This window comes from Orycteropus afer, unplaced genomic scaffold, assembly GCF_000298275.1.
Source record: "Orycteropus afer afer isolate SDZICR_OR568_19922 unplaced genomic scaffold, OryAfe1.0 scaffold00007, whole genome shotgun sequence".
NCBI classification, from domain to species: Eukaryota; Metazoa; Chordata; class Mammalia; order Tubulidentata; family Orycteropodidae; genus Orycteropus; species Orycteropus afer.
In genome coordinates, this window is record NW_006921594.1 from 6,352,450 (window position 1) to 6,368,645 (window position 16,196).

A 16,196-nucleotide genomic window follows, 5' to 3' on the forward strand; every position below is an offset into this window, starting at 1 on the left:
CACAGTATTTTCCCTCTTTTTTGTTTGTAGTTGTCCTCACTTGCCAATTGATGTCTCTGGTTCCCTGTTTACAATCTTGTAAGCTTATTTTACTTTGGATATGTCCATAGCTGGGGTTTCTGGGTTATGTCATCTTGTGTATTAATGATCGGTTGTTGTTTGCTATTTTTGGTTCTCTGTTCAAAGGACTCCCTTTAGTATCTCTTGGAAGGTTGGTCTGGTTTTAACAAATTCCCTTAGTTTGTGCTTATCTGGAAATCTCCTAATTTCACCATCCTATTTGAGGGACAATTTTGCCAGGTATATAATTCTTGGTTGACAGTTTTTTCTTTCAGGATTTTATATATACCATCCCATTGCCCTCTTGCTTGCATGGTTTCTGCTGAGAAATCAGAGCTTATTCTTACTGATTGTCCTTTTTAAGTAACTTTTTGTTTTTCCCATGCTGCTTTCAGGATTCTTTCTTTGTCTTTGGTTTTGATGAGTTTGATGATGATATGTCTTGATGATTTTCTTTGGGGTCTATCCCATTTGGGGTTCATTGGACTTCCTGAATGGATATATTCTCATCTTTCACCATATCAGGGAAGTTCTCCTCCAACAAATTTTGGACAATTTTCTCAGTAGTTTTATTTTTCTCTTCCTGTTCTGGAGTTCCAATGACACATAGGTTATTCCTTTTGATGGTATCCCACATGAGCCTTAGGCTTTCAGCATTTTTTTTTTTTTTAATGTTTTTTCTGATTGATCCCTTTCCAAAGAAGTTTCCAGGTATTTTTCTTCAATCTCATTAATTCTGTCTTCCATTGCATCAGTTCTACTCCTTTGCCCTTTCAATGTATTATCTATTTCTGACAATTTAGTATTAATCTTCTGGATTTCTATCTGTAGATTTAGAATCATTTCTAATATTTCACTTAATTTGTCATTTTGTTCTTGTATTTTCTTCCAAAATTCTTCTAGAATTTTTTCTGTGTTTTCCTTGGTCTGCCTCTCAATCCTTTGACGATACCTAAATATAATTCTTTTGAATTCCTTATCAGAGAGTTTCAATGCTGCTTCTTCCTCAGGGATGTGTTCTCGGTCTGTATCCTACTTCCTTGTTTCTACCACGTTATCTTGCTTCTTTGTATGGACTGTGATGGTCCGTATTCTCTGAGACCTTGTGGCATTGTTGTATTTAGATCTCTGTTAACTGTTTGTGAGAAGCAACCAGGGGTGTGTCAGGCTCTTCTTGGTGGTCGTTTATCTTTGGCCAATTGGTGCAGAAGGAAGTGGTGGCTCTTAATTAGTATGTGAAGCTGCAGGAAGTGTGGGTGTAGTTGTGTCATATGGGGACTATTGCTGTCTTCTACTCAGTTAGACAAAAATAACAACTGAATAACCATCAAAAAGGAAAAGCAAATGGACAATAAAACATACCATGTAATCACAGGAACAGTAACCAAAGAAAGAAAAAAGGGAAAAAGAACAGCAACAAAAACACCACAGCAATATCTGTGGAGCCAATAAAAGAAGAAAGGTAGAGAAGGAGGATAATGAAGAAAACAATGGGAAAAAATGCAAAAAGAAAAACCAGGAATGGGAAGAAAGAAAAATAAATTGCAACCAGGAACAGGGAAAAGAAAAAAAGCTGAAAACTAGAACCTGGGAGGGGAAGAATAAAGAATAATAATAAAAAAAGACAAAAGTAATAATAATAATTTTAAAACAGATAAAAGAACAAAAAAAGTCTGGGCAGGGCACCCAGGCTCTGTCCAGACTAGGATAGGATTCCTGCCCGTCTAGAAGGTGGGTGAGAGTGAGGGATGGCCGCACCTCTATTCACCAGGAGGTTGTGGGATATGAGAGTAACAAGGGGAATGTCACACCTTTCCATTCGTAGGTGTCCAGAATGTCCTTTTGGTTCCCGGCAAGTGGAGCCTGTTCTTAAGTCCCTGGAATCTGGGAGAACGCTGTCACTTAAAATATCCAAAATGATCAAACTGCTTGTAAAAGTTCAGAATGTCTGCACCCTCTGGACAGGCAAAAGTCAACAGCTCAGCCCGCCTTCCTCTTTGCTGCTTCCCTTTTTATTCACCAGCCACCAGAGCAGTCCTCCATTCGGTTCTTGGCTAGCAGGGCTGATTTTTAGGTTAATTCTTAGGTCCTAACACGACTCGGCAATATCTAAGCTGTCTGTGCTGTCAGGATCGCTGCCAGACTACAGCTCTGTATGTCTCCTTTTTTCTGTGTTTTCATACTAATTCTTCTGCTAGTTGGAGTTTAGTTCATTTGTATATCCTTCCCTTCAAGTCTTAGGGGTCCAGGATTATCTTCTGTATCTGTGTTAATTGGTTCCACTTTTCTGTGTTGAAGAGAGTCTGTGCAGTCTTTCTACCTGTTCCACCATCTTACTGGAACTCTGAAAAGGCACCTTTTTTCTGACAAAAAAAAATAAGTATTTTATTTGTTGGCATTTAATTGAGAATTAGACCAATTCTACATTCTGTACATTTCTGTCTATGTTTTAGAGACCTCATAAAAGTGCTCAAGTGGTACGTGGACAGGATAACGGAAGCAGAGCGGCAAGAGCATATCCAGGAGGTGTTGAAGGTACTTACATTCTGTTGATAACAGATAATATCATCAAACAAAACTTTTGCACAGTGATGCTTAAACCAATTGGTTTCCTCTACACAGACAGTAATGGGTGATGATGTATCACTGATATTCTGAGTCAAGGATCTTAATAAGTTTATGGCTGCTCTGAGCTGATAGAATTGGTAAGGGACTTTGTCAGGCTCATCCACTGGAACCTCTTGGCTTCCAAATACTTAAGTGATGTCTAGGGTTGCAGGAGGGACAGTTTATGAGAGACAACAAAAGAGCAGTTAAGCTTAGAAGTCCCTGGTTTTTGCATCTACCACCCTAACAGAAACCATTTGAGAATCATTTAGCTTAAATTTAAGGAAAGAATCATATGGCTTAGCTGTGATTGGATTAGAAATCTGAGTTCTCACTGGCCATTAGACTTTAAGGCTGCCCCACCTCTGGGCCCTGCTTGGCTCAGTTGTAAATAGTAATATTAATCCCTTATTTGCAATTATGTTCAAAAGCAATACATTTTCTTTCTTAAATGGTCCAGGAACAGCCCTAGTAGTCTTCTGATTCCTGTTGTTGAGTAACGTTCTATTTTTTATCCTTAGATAAAGTTAAATAATATATTAGTTTTAGAAAACAAGTATTTGGTTAGTTATAATTTTATCATTTTCCTCTGATTGAAGATAAAAGGCGAAGTGGAAAGACTACCTACCAGCAAAGCAGAATCATTTCTGAAAAACAGATAATCATCTCTGTTGACTAAATTAAAATAGCATCTAGGGATCAAGAGTATTTTATGTCAAAACTCTTGAGAATGCTAGAGAATTTTTTAAGTACCTCTCCTTTTTCTCCCGTTAGGTATTACAGAAACAATGCTTTTCTCTCTGCAAGCAAATCATGTCCAAAAATCTCTAGGGGCCTCAGTGTTTGTATCAGTAATTTAAAAGGCTGATGCTGTGTCATGGTTTTTATGCCATGTCGTTGTCAGAGAAATGCCGTTCATCTCCTTTGAAGCTAACTTTGTAAACATTTTGTTTTAAGGCTCAAGAATACATTTTTAAGTACATCGTTCAGTCTCGGAGGCTCTTCTCCCTTGCTACCGGTGGACAAAATGAAGAGGAATTCCGCTGTTGCATTCAGGAGCTCCTTATGTCAGTCCGCTTCTTTCTTTCACAAGAGAGCAAAGGCTCTGGGGCACTGTCTCAATCACAGGTAATTGTTTTTTCATCTCTGTTGACTAGAAGAAAAATTTGGGTACAGTTTTCATTTTTACGTAGTGGCGTAATTGATTGCTTTCTGCATGAGAAACCTGTACCCCCAGTTTCTATTTCTAGCCTAGCCAACATTGAATAGAGTTTAGAAATTACACCAGCTTCTGAGTCCCAGCAGAGCAGAAGTGAGATGCCTTTCTTCATTTCTTCAGACTGCTCTGTCTGAATGGAGGGGATATTGGTTTTGCGTCACCATTGCTTACAATTGCCAACACGCACAATGATGATTGGATAAGCTGTCACCATCAGCCCTAGGAAGGAATTCCACCAGAGCTGGGGTTTTGTGGTTGTTTTCCCCAAGCCCCTCACTGCATTTTAATCTGTCTACTTCAGACTCATTATATTGGCCTTGGCTACACGGCATGTGGTTTTGTTTTATTTAACTTGACCCTAATCGTCCTGGGACTGATTTTATATGACCAGCGCTGAGCAGCTGCTGCCAAATTCTATTAGCAGGTGGAGTCCCATGTGTTTTGTTTGAGGACAAGATCCATCCACTTGCCAAAGAGCATGGCTTTGAACATAGTCCGAGAGCTAATTCTGAGTATCTTTCTCTACACTTTCTTAATCCTTTTCATATGTGTTTAGTTTTAATGACTTGGTTAAAGACCTGTCAGAAAGAGAAGCAGCCTCTTGGCTACCATCCCTTGGAGATGTGTTATCTTTCAGAAATAGAGCATTAAATGAGGGATTGGAAGACAAAGCTAGATACGTGGGAGTATTATTAGTTTGATGCCGTGTATTTGGAAGGACAAAATACCAGAAATGGACCAACCCTAATTGTAATCATGCTGTACTTTCTCTGACTATTAAGGGCGAGTATACTCTGCAGCCTTTTTTTTTTTTTTTTTTTTTACCCTCCTCTCCTCTTCTCAAGGAGATCTGGTGGCATACTGAGGCAAGCATTTGACTGCTAACCAGAAGACTGGTGGTTCAAACCCACCATCTGCTCTGCAGGAGTAAGATGAGGCAATATACTTCCATAAAGATTTACAGGCTTGGAAACCCAGTGAGGGTCACTCTGAGTTGAAATTGATTCAGTGGCAGTGGATGGGTGGGTTCTTCTCTTCACAGAGGTGGAATAAGCCTTCTTCTGTGCCAGGACATAATTCAGGCTCTTTTCCATTTTGTTTTGGCCCCAGCAGTCAACAACACAATCCTTGTACTTTAGGAACTTGCCAGAAACTTCAATGTCAGATTGCCCACTAACCAAACTAGGCTAACAGCAGTTGATATTTGAAAATGATAATCTAGCAGGCCAACCAGAGTCCTCAGAAGTTCACTACTTCTGTGAATGTTATTTAAACTTTAAGTTTTCATTTTGAGATTTTTCTTTTTAATCTTTACCATCACAGGGACAAATGTGCCCTCTACGGTGCTAATACACACCAAAAGGTCTTTCTTTACTCTTGGGTTCTTAAGTCATAATTTCTCATTAAGATCCACAGATGTCTGTGTATCATAGGTATCTGTCATGGCATGAATTGTGTCCTCGAAAAGTAATGTGAAGTCCTAACCCTCAAGACCTGTGACTGTGACCTTGTTTGGAAATAGGGTCCTTGAAAATATAATCAGTTAAGTAAACATGAGGTCATACTGGAGTCGGATGTGTCCTAACCTTTCCCTATTTCTATTGGCTACCAGGAAAGTCAAAACTGACTTTTGCTTTTGTTTTTTTTTGCAGTAAAAAGCCTCAGTTTAGATTCCCTGGTGCAGCTGTCTTTCTGCCTTCATCACAGGGTCTTTGTCCCTTCTTCCTTCATTAATACTCCCACTATAAATGCACCTCCCATTGCAGGTACATTCAAAACCTTCATTTGAAGATATGAAGACAGAATTAATGGATAAATTAGGGCATTCCTGGGGGAAATCAACTTAGGTAACTTTTCAGTATATTGTATCAGAAAGCTGGGCTCTTTTTTTTTTTTTTAATCTGTATGACTCAGCTCTTTGCAGAGTGAAATAAAGGTGACATAAATATAGTCTTTAATGGGGAATACCAAGTTATTCATTTTAAACACATTCCAGTGAATGTGTCATTTTAAGAGTTGAGCAGAGCTGAGTTGTTGACTACGGGTTGTTAAGCATTTTGATGACTTTGACATTTAAAAAAAACAAAAACCCAGGTCTCAGCTTTTCTGTATATTATCACTGCTGCTGTCTAGATAAATAGCAAAATCCATGAATTTGAATTTGATTCCCTGTTTGAATCATGAGCATACGTAGACTCAACCTACTTTCCACTTGTGTTAGATCTCGTTGGTAAACTAACTCACACTTGAATCCCATCATAATGGGAAAGCATGTACCTCCCTCCTCTATGAGACTGAGTTCATACCACTTGTCTCCTTTTCCTACTCCCTCCTTTGTGCAATTTAAAAAGTCTAAATTTATTTGCTTCAATGCATAATTCGAGCCACCCCACTCCACCACCACCCCTTTTTTTCTTTTTTAGTTACGTCCCACGTATTACATGGGTTGGTATACAACTTGGGGATTTGATGATAGCCTAATTTTTTTCTTAAAACTTCTTATGAAAATCTTACTTACCTGAAGAGGGTTGTTCTTAGTCTGTGTATGCAGTTCTTGATGTACAGTAGATTTTAAAGCTACCTAAAGAGTCAGTCTAGTGATCTTTTCATTTTACAGGTGATGAAACTAAAGCCTAGGGAAGTAAAATGACTTGGTCACAGAGTTGGTTAGGAGTTAAGCATCTTGTTGTCAACTCAATTTCAACTCATACCAGACCTGTGTATGTCAAAGTAGAGCTGTACTCCACGTGATGTGCAAGGCTGTGGCCCTTTGTAAGCCTATCACCAGGCCTGTCTTCTGATGTACTTTTGGGTGGATTCAAGCCACCAGCCACCAATGGGTAGTAGCATTTAACCCATTGTTCACCCTGGTTCTGCATATAACAAAGGTCTTGTGTTGCTCAGGCCTGTGGTTTTTGTACTGATTTTTCTTAAATCATAAGTCAAATGCCTTATGGAATTAATGTGTTTGATTTCGTAAAGGTAAATGAGATATAAATGAACACTTGAGAAAGCTTCTCCCAAGAGGAATAAAAGTGACCATGAGCCAAGTGTTGATTAAGCATTCTTTCTATTCAGTCATGCTACATTTTGCTGATTCTGTGAAGCTTTTGCCAATCATTTTGCTAACATCAGTGATAATCCAGAATTCCCTAGTTTTTATTATGTTGCATGTTTGCACATTTCAAGAAAATGTCCTATTCTCCTATAAGTTTTTTTTCAAAAAATTATCTTTTAACTTTAGGTGACAAAAACATTTTACATTTATTTTCCCACCATTTAAAAATACCCACCACAGTCCTTAAGCTCACTGACATTTTACAGCTCATTTCTCAGAGTATATCTTGGAATTAACTTAAATTTCTTCTTCTTTTTAAGGCCGTGTTTCTCAGCTCCTTCCCGGCCGTGTACTCAGAGCTGTTGAAGCTCTTTGATGTGCGGGAGGTGGCCAACTTGGTGCAGGACACTCTGGGCAGTCTGCCGACCATCATGCACGTGGACGACGCCCTACAGGCTGTCAAGTTGCAGTGCATTGGGAAAACCGTGGAGAGCCAGTTGTATACCAACCCAGGTAACATGCGGCATCTCCCGGCCCAACTTTTGTCTCCAGAAGCTGTTATTTATAGGTTATAGTCAGAGGTCAGCAGAAGCAATTTAGAAACATCTGAAAAGTCCCCTTCTCAAAAGAATCATTTACTGGGATGGTAGACTTAATGTATTTATTGATCAAATATAAAAGTCCTTAAAACGTTATATGACTTTTAAATTTTATTTCTAGAAAGAATACAGACCAATGATTGAATTATGGATTTTGATCACAAGTGATAGTGTACAGTATATTTTTTCTTGTTAATGTTGTTGTTGTTGTTATGTGCCATCGAGTCAAACCCGACTCATAGCGACCCCTCCTTGGGTTTCCGAGGCAGTATCACTACGGAAGTAGGATTGCCCAACCTTCCTTCCGAGGAGTGGCTGGTGGGTTTGAACCACCAGCCGTCTGGTTAGCAGGCAAGTGTCTTAGCCACTATGCTACCAGAGCTCATTTTTTGATGTTCAACGAAATTTAACATTTTCATTCAGAGATACTTATAGGTACCTGATATGATCCTTTTTTTGTGTGTGTCTCTTTTGTTCTTAAAACTTTTCCACCTATTTGTGTCCTAAAATTGGGTGTAAGTTTTCATGTGCTGTCATATTTCTTTTATTGTAACAGCAAGTGATCAGTTACTAGCTGATTTTATGACGATATGTGTAATTAAATCCCATTGTCTCTTGTTTTTTCCTATGATTTGCTGCTGAAAATGATAAAGGACCAAGTTCATTGTAAAATTTATTTTAAGAAGGTTTCATTAGCCTCACCAAGTAAAAAAAACTTTTTAAAATAGATTCTACTGAGAATTACTTTCCCACCTGAATGCATACATGTATATGTGTATAATTTTTTAAGATAAGGTTCCATATATAGAAAACAGTTTTTTAATTATTTTTTCATAAAACATTTTAAACATACAGGCAGGAATAGAGCATAATATAATGAGAAGATCATTAACACATCTTAAACAATATCAGATATTTGCTTTATATCTTTTATTAAGAAAGTCATCATTATAGATACAGATAATCTCTGATTTAACAGCTGGGTTCCATTCCAATGACTCTGTTGTAATTCGGTCCTAATGCAAAAATCTGTCTCTCTTTTTTTTTTTTTTTTTTTAGTTTTCATTATTACTAACTATCGCGCAGTGCCTAAGGCACTTGACTGCTAACCAGAAAACTGGTGGTTCAAACCCACCCACTTCTCAGAAGGAAGGTTGGGCAATCTACTTCTAGTTATACTGCCTCACAAACCCAAGGAGCGGTCAATATGAGTCGGGTCCGATTCAATGGCACATAACAACAACAACTACGTTATTATCTTTATAAAACTCAGAGTACATGCGAGTGATCGTCTGAGAATAACACTAGCAAATTATGTACTGCAGCATTGTATGTAGTACATATTATTAACAATAACATGTACAAAAAATGAAAAACAATCTTAAGTGCGGTTCAGTATAACTAAAAATCTTTGTAAGTTGAGGATTCGTTTTAAGTCAAGGATTCAAGGTTTTCTGAGTACTCTCTTAATTTATTTTTCCTACTTTCTTCATAGAAATTCTCACTATTGGTGATTCCCATTTCCACCAGGATTCCTACATATTTATTACCTACCTATAAATACATGTTGTAGTATTTTTTCATCTTTCTGAACTTTGTAAAATGATATTACCAATATTAGACTTTTGTATTGTTGTTGTTGTTTGCCGTCGAGTCGGCCCCGACTCATAGCGACCCCTCCTTGGGTTTCCGAGGCAATATCACTATGGAAGTAGGATTGCCCAACCTTCCTTCTGAGGAGCGGACAACAGTGGCTACAACAGTGGGGTCAATATAGCAATGATTGTGAGGATAACATGAGGCTGGACAGTGTTCCATCCTGTTGTGTGTAGAGCCACTGCAAATTCAGACTGACTCAGCACCTTCTAACAACACAGCATCAACAACAATAGATATAGCTATAATTTACTCATCTTCACTGTTATATAATATTCCACTAAATGAGCATATCAGTGATAAGTTATTTTTCTCCTATTTATGGACTTTTGGTATGCTTCTAATTTTTTTTTTTTTTTTTTGCTGAAACAAATAATGGTGCAATCAGTGTAAAAGAGAGTTCAGCCTTCCTATTTCTCCCCCATGAAAGCACATCTCATCTGGCAGAAGGTATTTGTTGCAGTGGTTTTCAAACTCTGCTCCTCAAGCCCCAGGAGTTCAGTTTGATGATCTGGGATTGGAGCAAAGATCTTGGAGTGGAGAGGATAAAAGTCCTAACCATACACCAACACTGCTTTCAACCAGCCAGGAAACGTTCATCACCATCTCAGAGGAACTGGTGATTTCGGCTATGTTTCTACCATACTTACCAGATCATTCTTTGTTAGATGAAATTCCTCCATTAAAAGAGCAATATGGATAATCAAAATTGTTTTCAAATGTTAGGAGATTATTTGGGGGATTATGTTTATTATGTGCTCTGTCTTGATTCCTTATCAGTGACTGATACTCAATAGATAATAGAGAAATCAGGACTGAAGAATAGAGGAAGAAGACACTGCTGCAATCCAGGAGCAAAGATCATGGTCTTTGTAGAAGCTATGAGAATACTTACTGAAGCAGAGAGTTGGGAGGACTCATGAGGCCAGGAAATGTGGATTCTGGAAACTCTGTGCTAGTGACTTCGAGAAGGGGTGCTGAGCCAGGTTGACAGGTTGGAGATTATGACAGTGTGGCATGAAAGAGGATGGGGAGAATGGAATCCCTCCTGCCTGTTGGTGTTGAGTGTGGGATGAATATGGAGAAGCATAAGCTTCTGCTGAAGGAAAAGCAGCTCACAGTCAAATGGCATTCTTAGTAGCCCAAGCAGATACCAGTTAATAGGAGTCGCTTCGGTCACTGTCTCTCAGAGGATGAAGCTCAGCTCAATGTTTAGTGATTCATCATTGAAGGAAATAGAGGCTGTTATAAATGCATGTGGCATAGCAGGAAGGAGTCTGACCTCATAGAAAAAAAAAAAACAGGAGAAGTCCCTAAGAGCTCTACAGGACTCACACTCTTCTGACTAAATCTCGTGGGACAACGTGATAGTATTAGAAAACCCTGGGAAGTGTTACTTGTGATTCCAACATCCTAAATCAGAAATTATGGACTTAGGGCCTGCCAGTTGCCATCAAGTCAGGCGTAACTATTGACAGCCCCACCTGTGTCAGAGTTGAGCTGTGCTCCATAGGGTTTTCAATAGCTGATTTTTCTGGAAGTAGATTGCCAGGCCTTTCTTCCGAATGCCTCTTGGTGGACTTAAACCTTCAGTCTTGCAGTTAGCAGCCACACACCTTAACTATCTGTGCCACCCAGGGGCTCCTGGACTTAGGGCACAGGTGGGACACATTGTGTGATATCCAGTTGAAATATGAAATGGTAGAAGGAAAAGAAGATATACAGTGAGAGTAGCTGGCTCCATAGATGGTGTCAAAGAACAGGATGCAGTGACTAGGAGAGCCTTTGTTCATCTCACAAAACCAGCCAGAGTCTATCTAACTGGAGGGGAAGAAGAAGAGAGGTACAAATTAAACTGTGCAACTAACGGCAAGGTGAGGATAGGAAGAACAATTGGAAAGAGTCACCAGTGATACTCCACTGAAAGCAATTAGTAAAAAGATTACAGCTAGCACGTTTAACTTCTCTTGTTTTTTTTTTTAAAAAAGGCATGCACACTTTTTACAACACGGAAAGGATATTTTTAAGGGAGTTTGGGATTGGAAGCTCCAGTTTTTATCATATTTCCCAGAAGTAACTCTGTAAAATGACAGAGAATGAGTAAAAATAACAGTTACCTAGGAACCAAGTGAATACCATCACCAAAATTTGGTGATATCAGACTCATGTTTTGGATATAGTTATGGTATATTTCCTATTGCTGCTATAACAATGACCCCAATCATAGTGCCTTGAAACAACACAGCTTTATTTCTTATCTATTTATTATAATTCTGGAGATATGAGAGTGAAATGGTTCTCACTGTGCTGCAAAGGTACTCTGGTGTGATAGAGTGCCTAAGGCATTTCACTGCTAACCAGAAGATTGGTGGTTCAAACCTACCAGCTGCTCTGCAGAAGGAAGATGAGGCAATCTATTTCTGTACAGATTTACTGCCTTGGAAACCCAGTGGTGGTCACTATGAGTCAGAATCGACTCAATGGCAGTGTTGTTTTTTTTTAACCGGTGCTACAATCAAGATACTTGCAGGGCTCTTTTTCTTCTGGAAGCTCTAAGATAGAACCCATTTCTTTGCCTTTTCCAGCTTCTAGAGGTCACCTGTATTCCTTTGCTTGTGGCTCCCTCCTCTGTCTTCAAAACCAACAGCCTGGCATCTGCAAATTCTATCTGATTCTGACTCTCCTACCTTCCTCTTTCATTTATAAGGACCCTGTGATTACATTGGGTCCATCTGGATCATTCATGATAATCTCCTCCATTTCAAAATCCCAAATTTAGTTACATATGCAAAGTCTTTCCGTGTAAAGTAACATATTCACAGGTTCCAGGAGTCATGATGTGAACATCTTTGGGGAGACTATTATTCTGCCTGCTTCTTGTTGTTGTTGTTAGGTACCATTGAGTCATCTGACTCATAGCGACCTCATGTACAGCAGAACGAAACACTACCCGGTCCTGTGCCAGCCCCACGATCCTTGCTATATCTGAGCCCATAATTGCAGCCACTTTGTCAATCCATCTCGTTGAGGGTCTTCCCCTTTTTCGTTGTCCCTCCACTTTACCAAGCATGATATCCTTCTCCAGGGAGTGGTCCCTTCTGACAACGTGACCAAAGTAGGTGAGACAAAGTCTGGCCATTCTCTCCTCCAAGGAACATTCTGGCTGCACTTCCTCCAGGAAAGACCTGTTAGTTCTTTTAGCAGTCCACGGTTCTTTCAGCGTTCTTCACCAACACCACAACTCAAAAGCATCAAGTCTTCTTCGGTCTTCCTTTTTCATTGTCCAGCTCTCACGTGCATGTGAGGCGATTGAAAATACCATGGCTTGTGTCAAATGCACCTTAGTCTTCAAGGAAACATCTTTGCTCTTCAGCACTTGAAAGAGGCCCTTTGCAGCAGATTTTCCCAAGGCTATACATCTTGACTGCTATGTCCATTGGCTTTGATTATAGAACAAAGTAATATGAAGTCTTGGTCAACTTCAACCTTTTTTCCATTTATCGTGATGCTGCTTATTGGTCCCATTAGGAGGATTTTTGTTTTCTTTATATTGAGGTTTAATCCATACTGCAGACTGTCTTCAGTCTTCACCAGTAAGTGTCATCAGTAAAATCATCCTCACTTTCAGTGAGCAAAGTTGTATCGTCTGCATAACATAGGTTATTAATGAGTCTTCCTCCAATCCTGATGTCACATCCTTCTTCTTATAGTCCAGCTTCTCAGATTATTTGTTCAGCATGCAGATTGAATAAGTATGGTGAAAGGACACAACCCTGACACACTCCCTTCTCAATTTTAAACCATGCAGTATTCCCTTGTTCTGTTCAAACGACAGACTCCTGGTCTATGTACAGGTTCCTCGTGAGTACAATTCAGTGTTCTGGAATTCCCATTCTTTTCAGTGTACCCATAATTTGTTATGATCCACACAATCAAATGTTTTTGCATAATTAATAAAACACAAGTAAACATCATTCTGGTATTCTTTGTTTTGAGCCAAGATCCATCTGACACCAGCAATGATATCCTTCATTCCATGTCCTCTTCTGAATCCAGCTTGCATTTCTGGAAGTTCTCTGCCAATATACTGTTGTAACCATTTTTGAATTATCTTCAGTAAGAGATTACTTATGTGCAATATTAATAATATTGTTTGATAATTTTCACATTCTGTGGGATCGCCTTTCTTGGAATGGGTACAAATATGAATCTTTTCCGGTTAGTTGACCAGGTAGTTGTCTTCCAAATTTTCTGCCTACTACATATGGGTAAAAGAGACATCCAAAAATAGTGTGATGCTTAACCCCATAAAAGAAACTGAAAAAGTACTTAGAAACCTATGATTGTTTTTTATTTATTGAAAGTGAAAGAAATAAAACACAGAAGTGCTACAATTATGTGAGATTCATATCCTGGCCAGACAGAGATTATAATGACACTTTCCTAATTAAATTACAAATTTAAAACAGGGGCTAGGTAAAGCCTTATGGTGTGTCAACTAAGTAAGTACTTAGTTCTAGGCCAATCTAAATGACAGTTAACTTCTCAGAAAGTAGAAGATGGTAAAGACTGTTGATACTGTGAGCTTAATTCTGATCAGCAAAGATTGACTTATTATTGGAATAGAAGTTAGAAGACTCTACGAACATAATCTTGCTTCCTGGAGGTTCAAATTAACCAGAGAAAGGGATATGGAGAAGACACTTGGCCCACATTTTTAGAAAATAAACATCAAAACATTTTGGAGAAAAAGACTCAAGAAGCTACAAGTCCCACTCCTCCATTTTCACCCTCAGTACAGCTCGGAAGTTCTACAATTGTCCCATTACCAAATCCCAAGGATAAAAAAGTGGAGGACAACCAGCATGGCTGCAGAATACTCCTCCTTGGGCTTAGATTAGAAATTAATACATCAAGGAGACAGAAAGGCACATGCTAAGGTCAGCCCCAAAGAAGAGAATGAAAGAAGTGTTACTAAGATTAAAACTAGGTTGAGTTAGGGGTCAGTGGGCAGCTTCAGGGCTGGACAGAGCAGGCCGTAGGAACCATTCCACAGCAGCCATTCCACAGCCAGGCAGGAGGGCTGAACCGCCCCCACACACACACCTTAGTCCTGAAAGTATAGCCAAGGTCAGAATCAAGGATGTCTGACCAAATCGAAGGACATAGCTAAGGTTTGAATCTAAGTAGATTGGCATCCAGGATCTAAATCAACTGGAGTCCAGGCATGTGTATGTCAGGTATAAAAATAAAGTAACTCATTCTTCCATGTCTCCCCAAAATTCTGTTCCTTGCTATTTCTTGCAGTCTAAAGAGGAAGGAAGAAGCATCAAGAGGGGAAGAGGTAGTTTAGGACAGTGGCAGAGATAAGACATGGACTGAGACTTCTAGACTCTGCAAGTTCAGGTTCTGCTATGTGCTCTACGGTTTTTGCATTAGTTTTGCAGTTGGCTCCTTTGCTTGGCGCTTGATGATTCATTTAGCACAGATCTGCAGTCATTGCCAAGCTATTTTCATGCTAAGCAAAATCATATGAGTTTCTGCTTCTGGGATTATTGAGTAGTTTATTAGCCAAAACTCAGTGCAGATAATAGAGGTAAGCATAAAGATCTGAATACAATGGGCATGCAGTGTTGGTGAGAAGCATGCTAATACAGTACTTTCTTTTGTCTAGAAACTAAAAGTAAGCCAATGTTTTAGGATAGGAATTTGTTAAGAAAATAGTCAATTATATGTATTTTTCTTTTCTGTTTTTGTTTTGGCAGAAACTCCTTAGTGCCCATCACCAGCCTTGTGGCTTTCAGTCAAGGCTGCAATAAAATAAATTAAATGAATGAATGAAAGAAGGGAGGTAGATTATTAGATCATTTTGAAAGTACATTCTGGGAATTAATGTCTCCTTCCACTTTTCCAGGCCATAATATAAAAGAAAGATGTTTGGTAGGGTATCTGTTAATTTGACAACTTTAAGAGTTAAATCTCAATACAGTTAAATCTCAATACACAAGAGCCTTGATGGTGTAGTGGTTAAGTGCTCAGCTGCTAACCAAAAGATTGAGAGTTTGAACCCACCAGCTGCTCCACAGGAAAAGATGTGGCAGTCTGCTTCTGTGAATATTACAGCCTTAGAAACCCTATGGGGCAGTTCTACTCTACGGTCACTAGGAGTTAGAATCTCCTCAAGGACACAAACAACAGTTGATAGGTGCCTAGTAGTTTTATTTCTTACAACTGTAGTTAAAGTGAAGTTTAGTATTGATTTTATTTGCACTGGGAGTGTTCACATTTCTTTCACACCTGAAATTATCATTTGTTTCAAACTCTTCTGCTAGCCAGTGCTTGCAAAGTAGTGTGGGAGCCTTATAAAGACCAGTATAGTTGCTTGAATAAGAGCTCTCTTTTCTCTTGAAGCAGAGTGATAATCCAGGACCATTGCAAAACAGTGTACAGACCTTAGGTTTCTTTATGTAGACTTCATGTTGCTTATCCAGTATAAAACCGTGTTTTGAAAAATTCCCTGGGACCTCAAGAGAGCCTTTGGTTAGAATCATTAATGCTCTGCGTCCTCCGGTCCCCATCCCTTCAGCTCCACTCTTCCCTCTTGCTGTAGCCATCTTCTCCTCAGACCTCCTTTCCCGGAGTTCTCCAACATGGAAAAGGGGTGAAGGCCTTTCTAGGTGTCCTTTGCCATCAGTGCCTCTGAAAGCACTTGCTGAGAGTTAACAGCTTTCAAACAGGTTCAGCCTCTAATCTTGGATTTCATTAAACATTTCCTCATGTAATTATTTTTTTTATTTTTTATTTTAAGGTGCATATTAGTTAAGACCTGGTAGCATAGTGGCTAAGGCACTTGACTGCTAACCAGAAGGCTGGCGGTTCAAACCCACCAGCCACTCCCCGGAAGGAAGGTTGGGCAATCCTACTTCCGTAGTGATACTGCCTCGGAAACCCAAGGAGGGGTCGCTATGAGTCAGGGCTGACTCGACAGCACATAACA

At 39.3% G+C, this 16,196-nt stretch overlaps 1 protein-coding gene across 1 annotated transcript in view; it reads left to right on the plus strand.

The window, feature by feature from the left end:
• The window catches only part of DOCK4 (dedicator of cytokinesis 4), a 353,512-nt gene that overhangs the window by 197,128 nt on the left and 140,188 nt on the right, over positions 1–16,196 (plus strand). Inside the window, exons 22-24 of the mRNA XM_007945030.1 lie at positions 2,514–2,595; positions 3,625–3,795; positions 7,265–7,457. Of these exons, the coding sequence (XP_007943221.1) occupies positions 2,514–2,595; positions 3,625–3,795; positions 7,265–7,457 (446 nt within the window). The remainder of the gene's footprint in view (positions 1–2,513; positions 2,596–3,624; positions 3,796–7,264; positions 7,458–16,196) is intronic.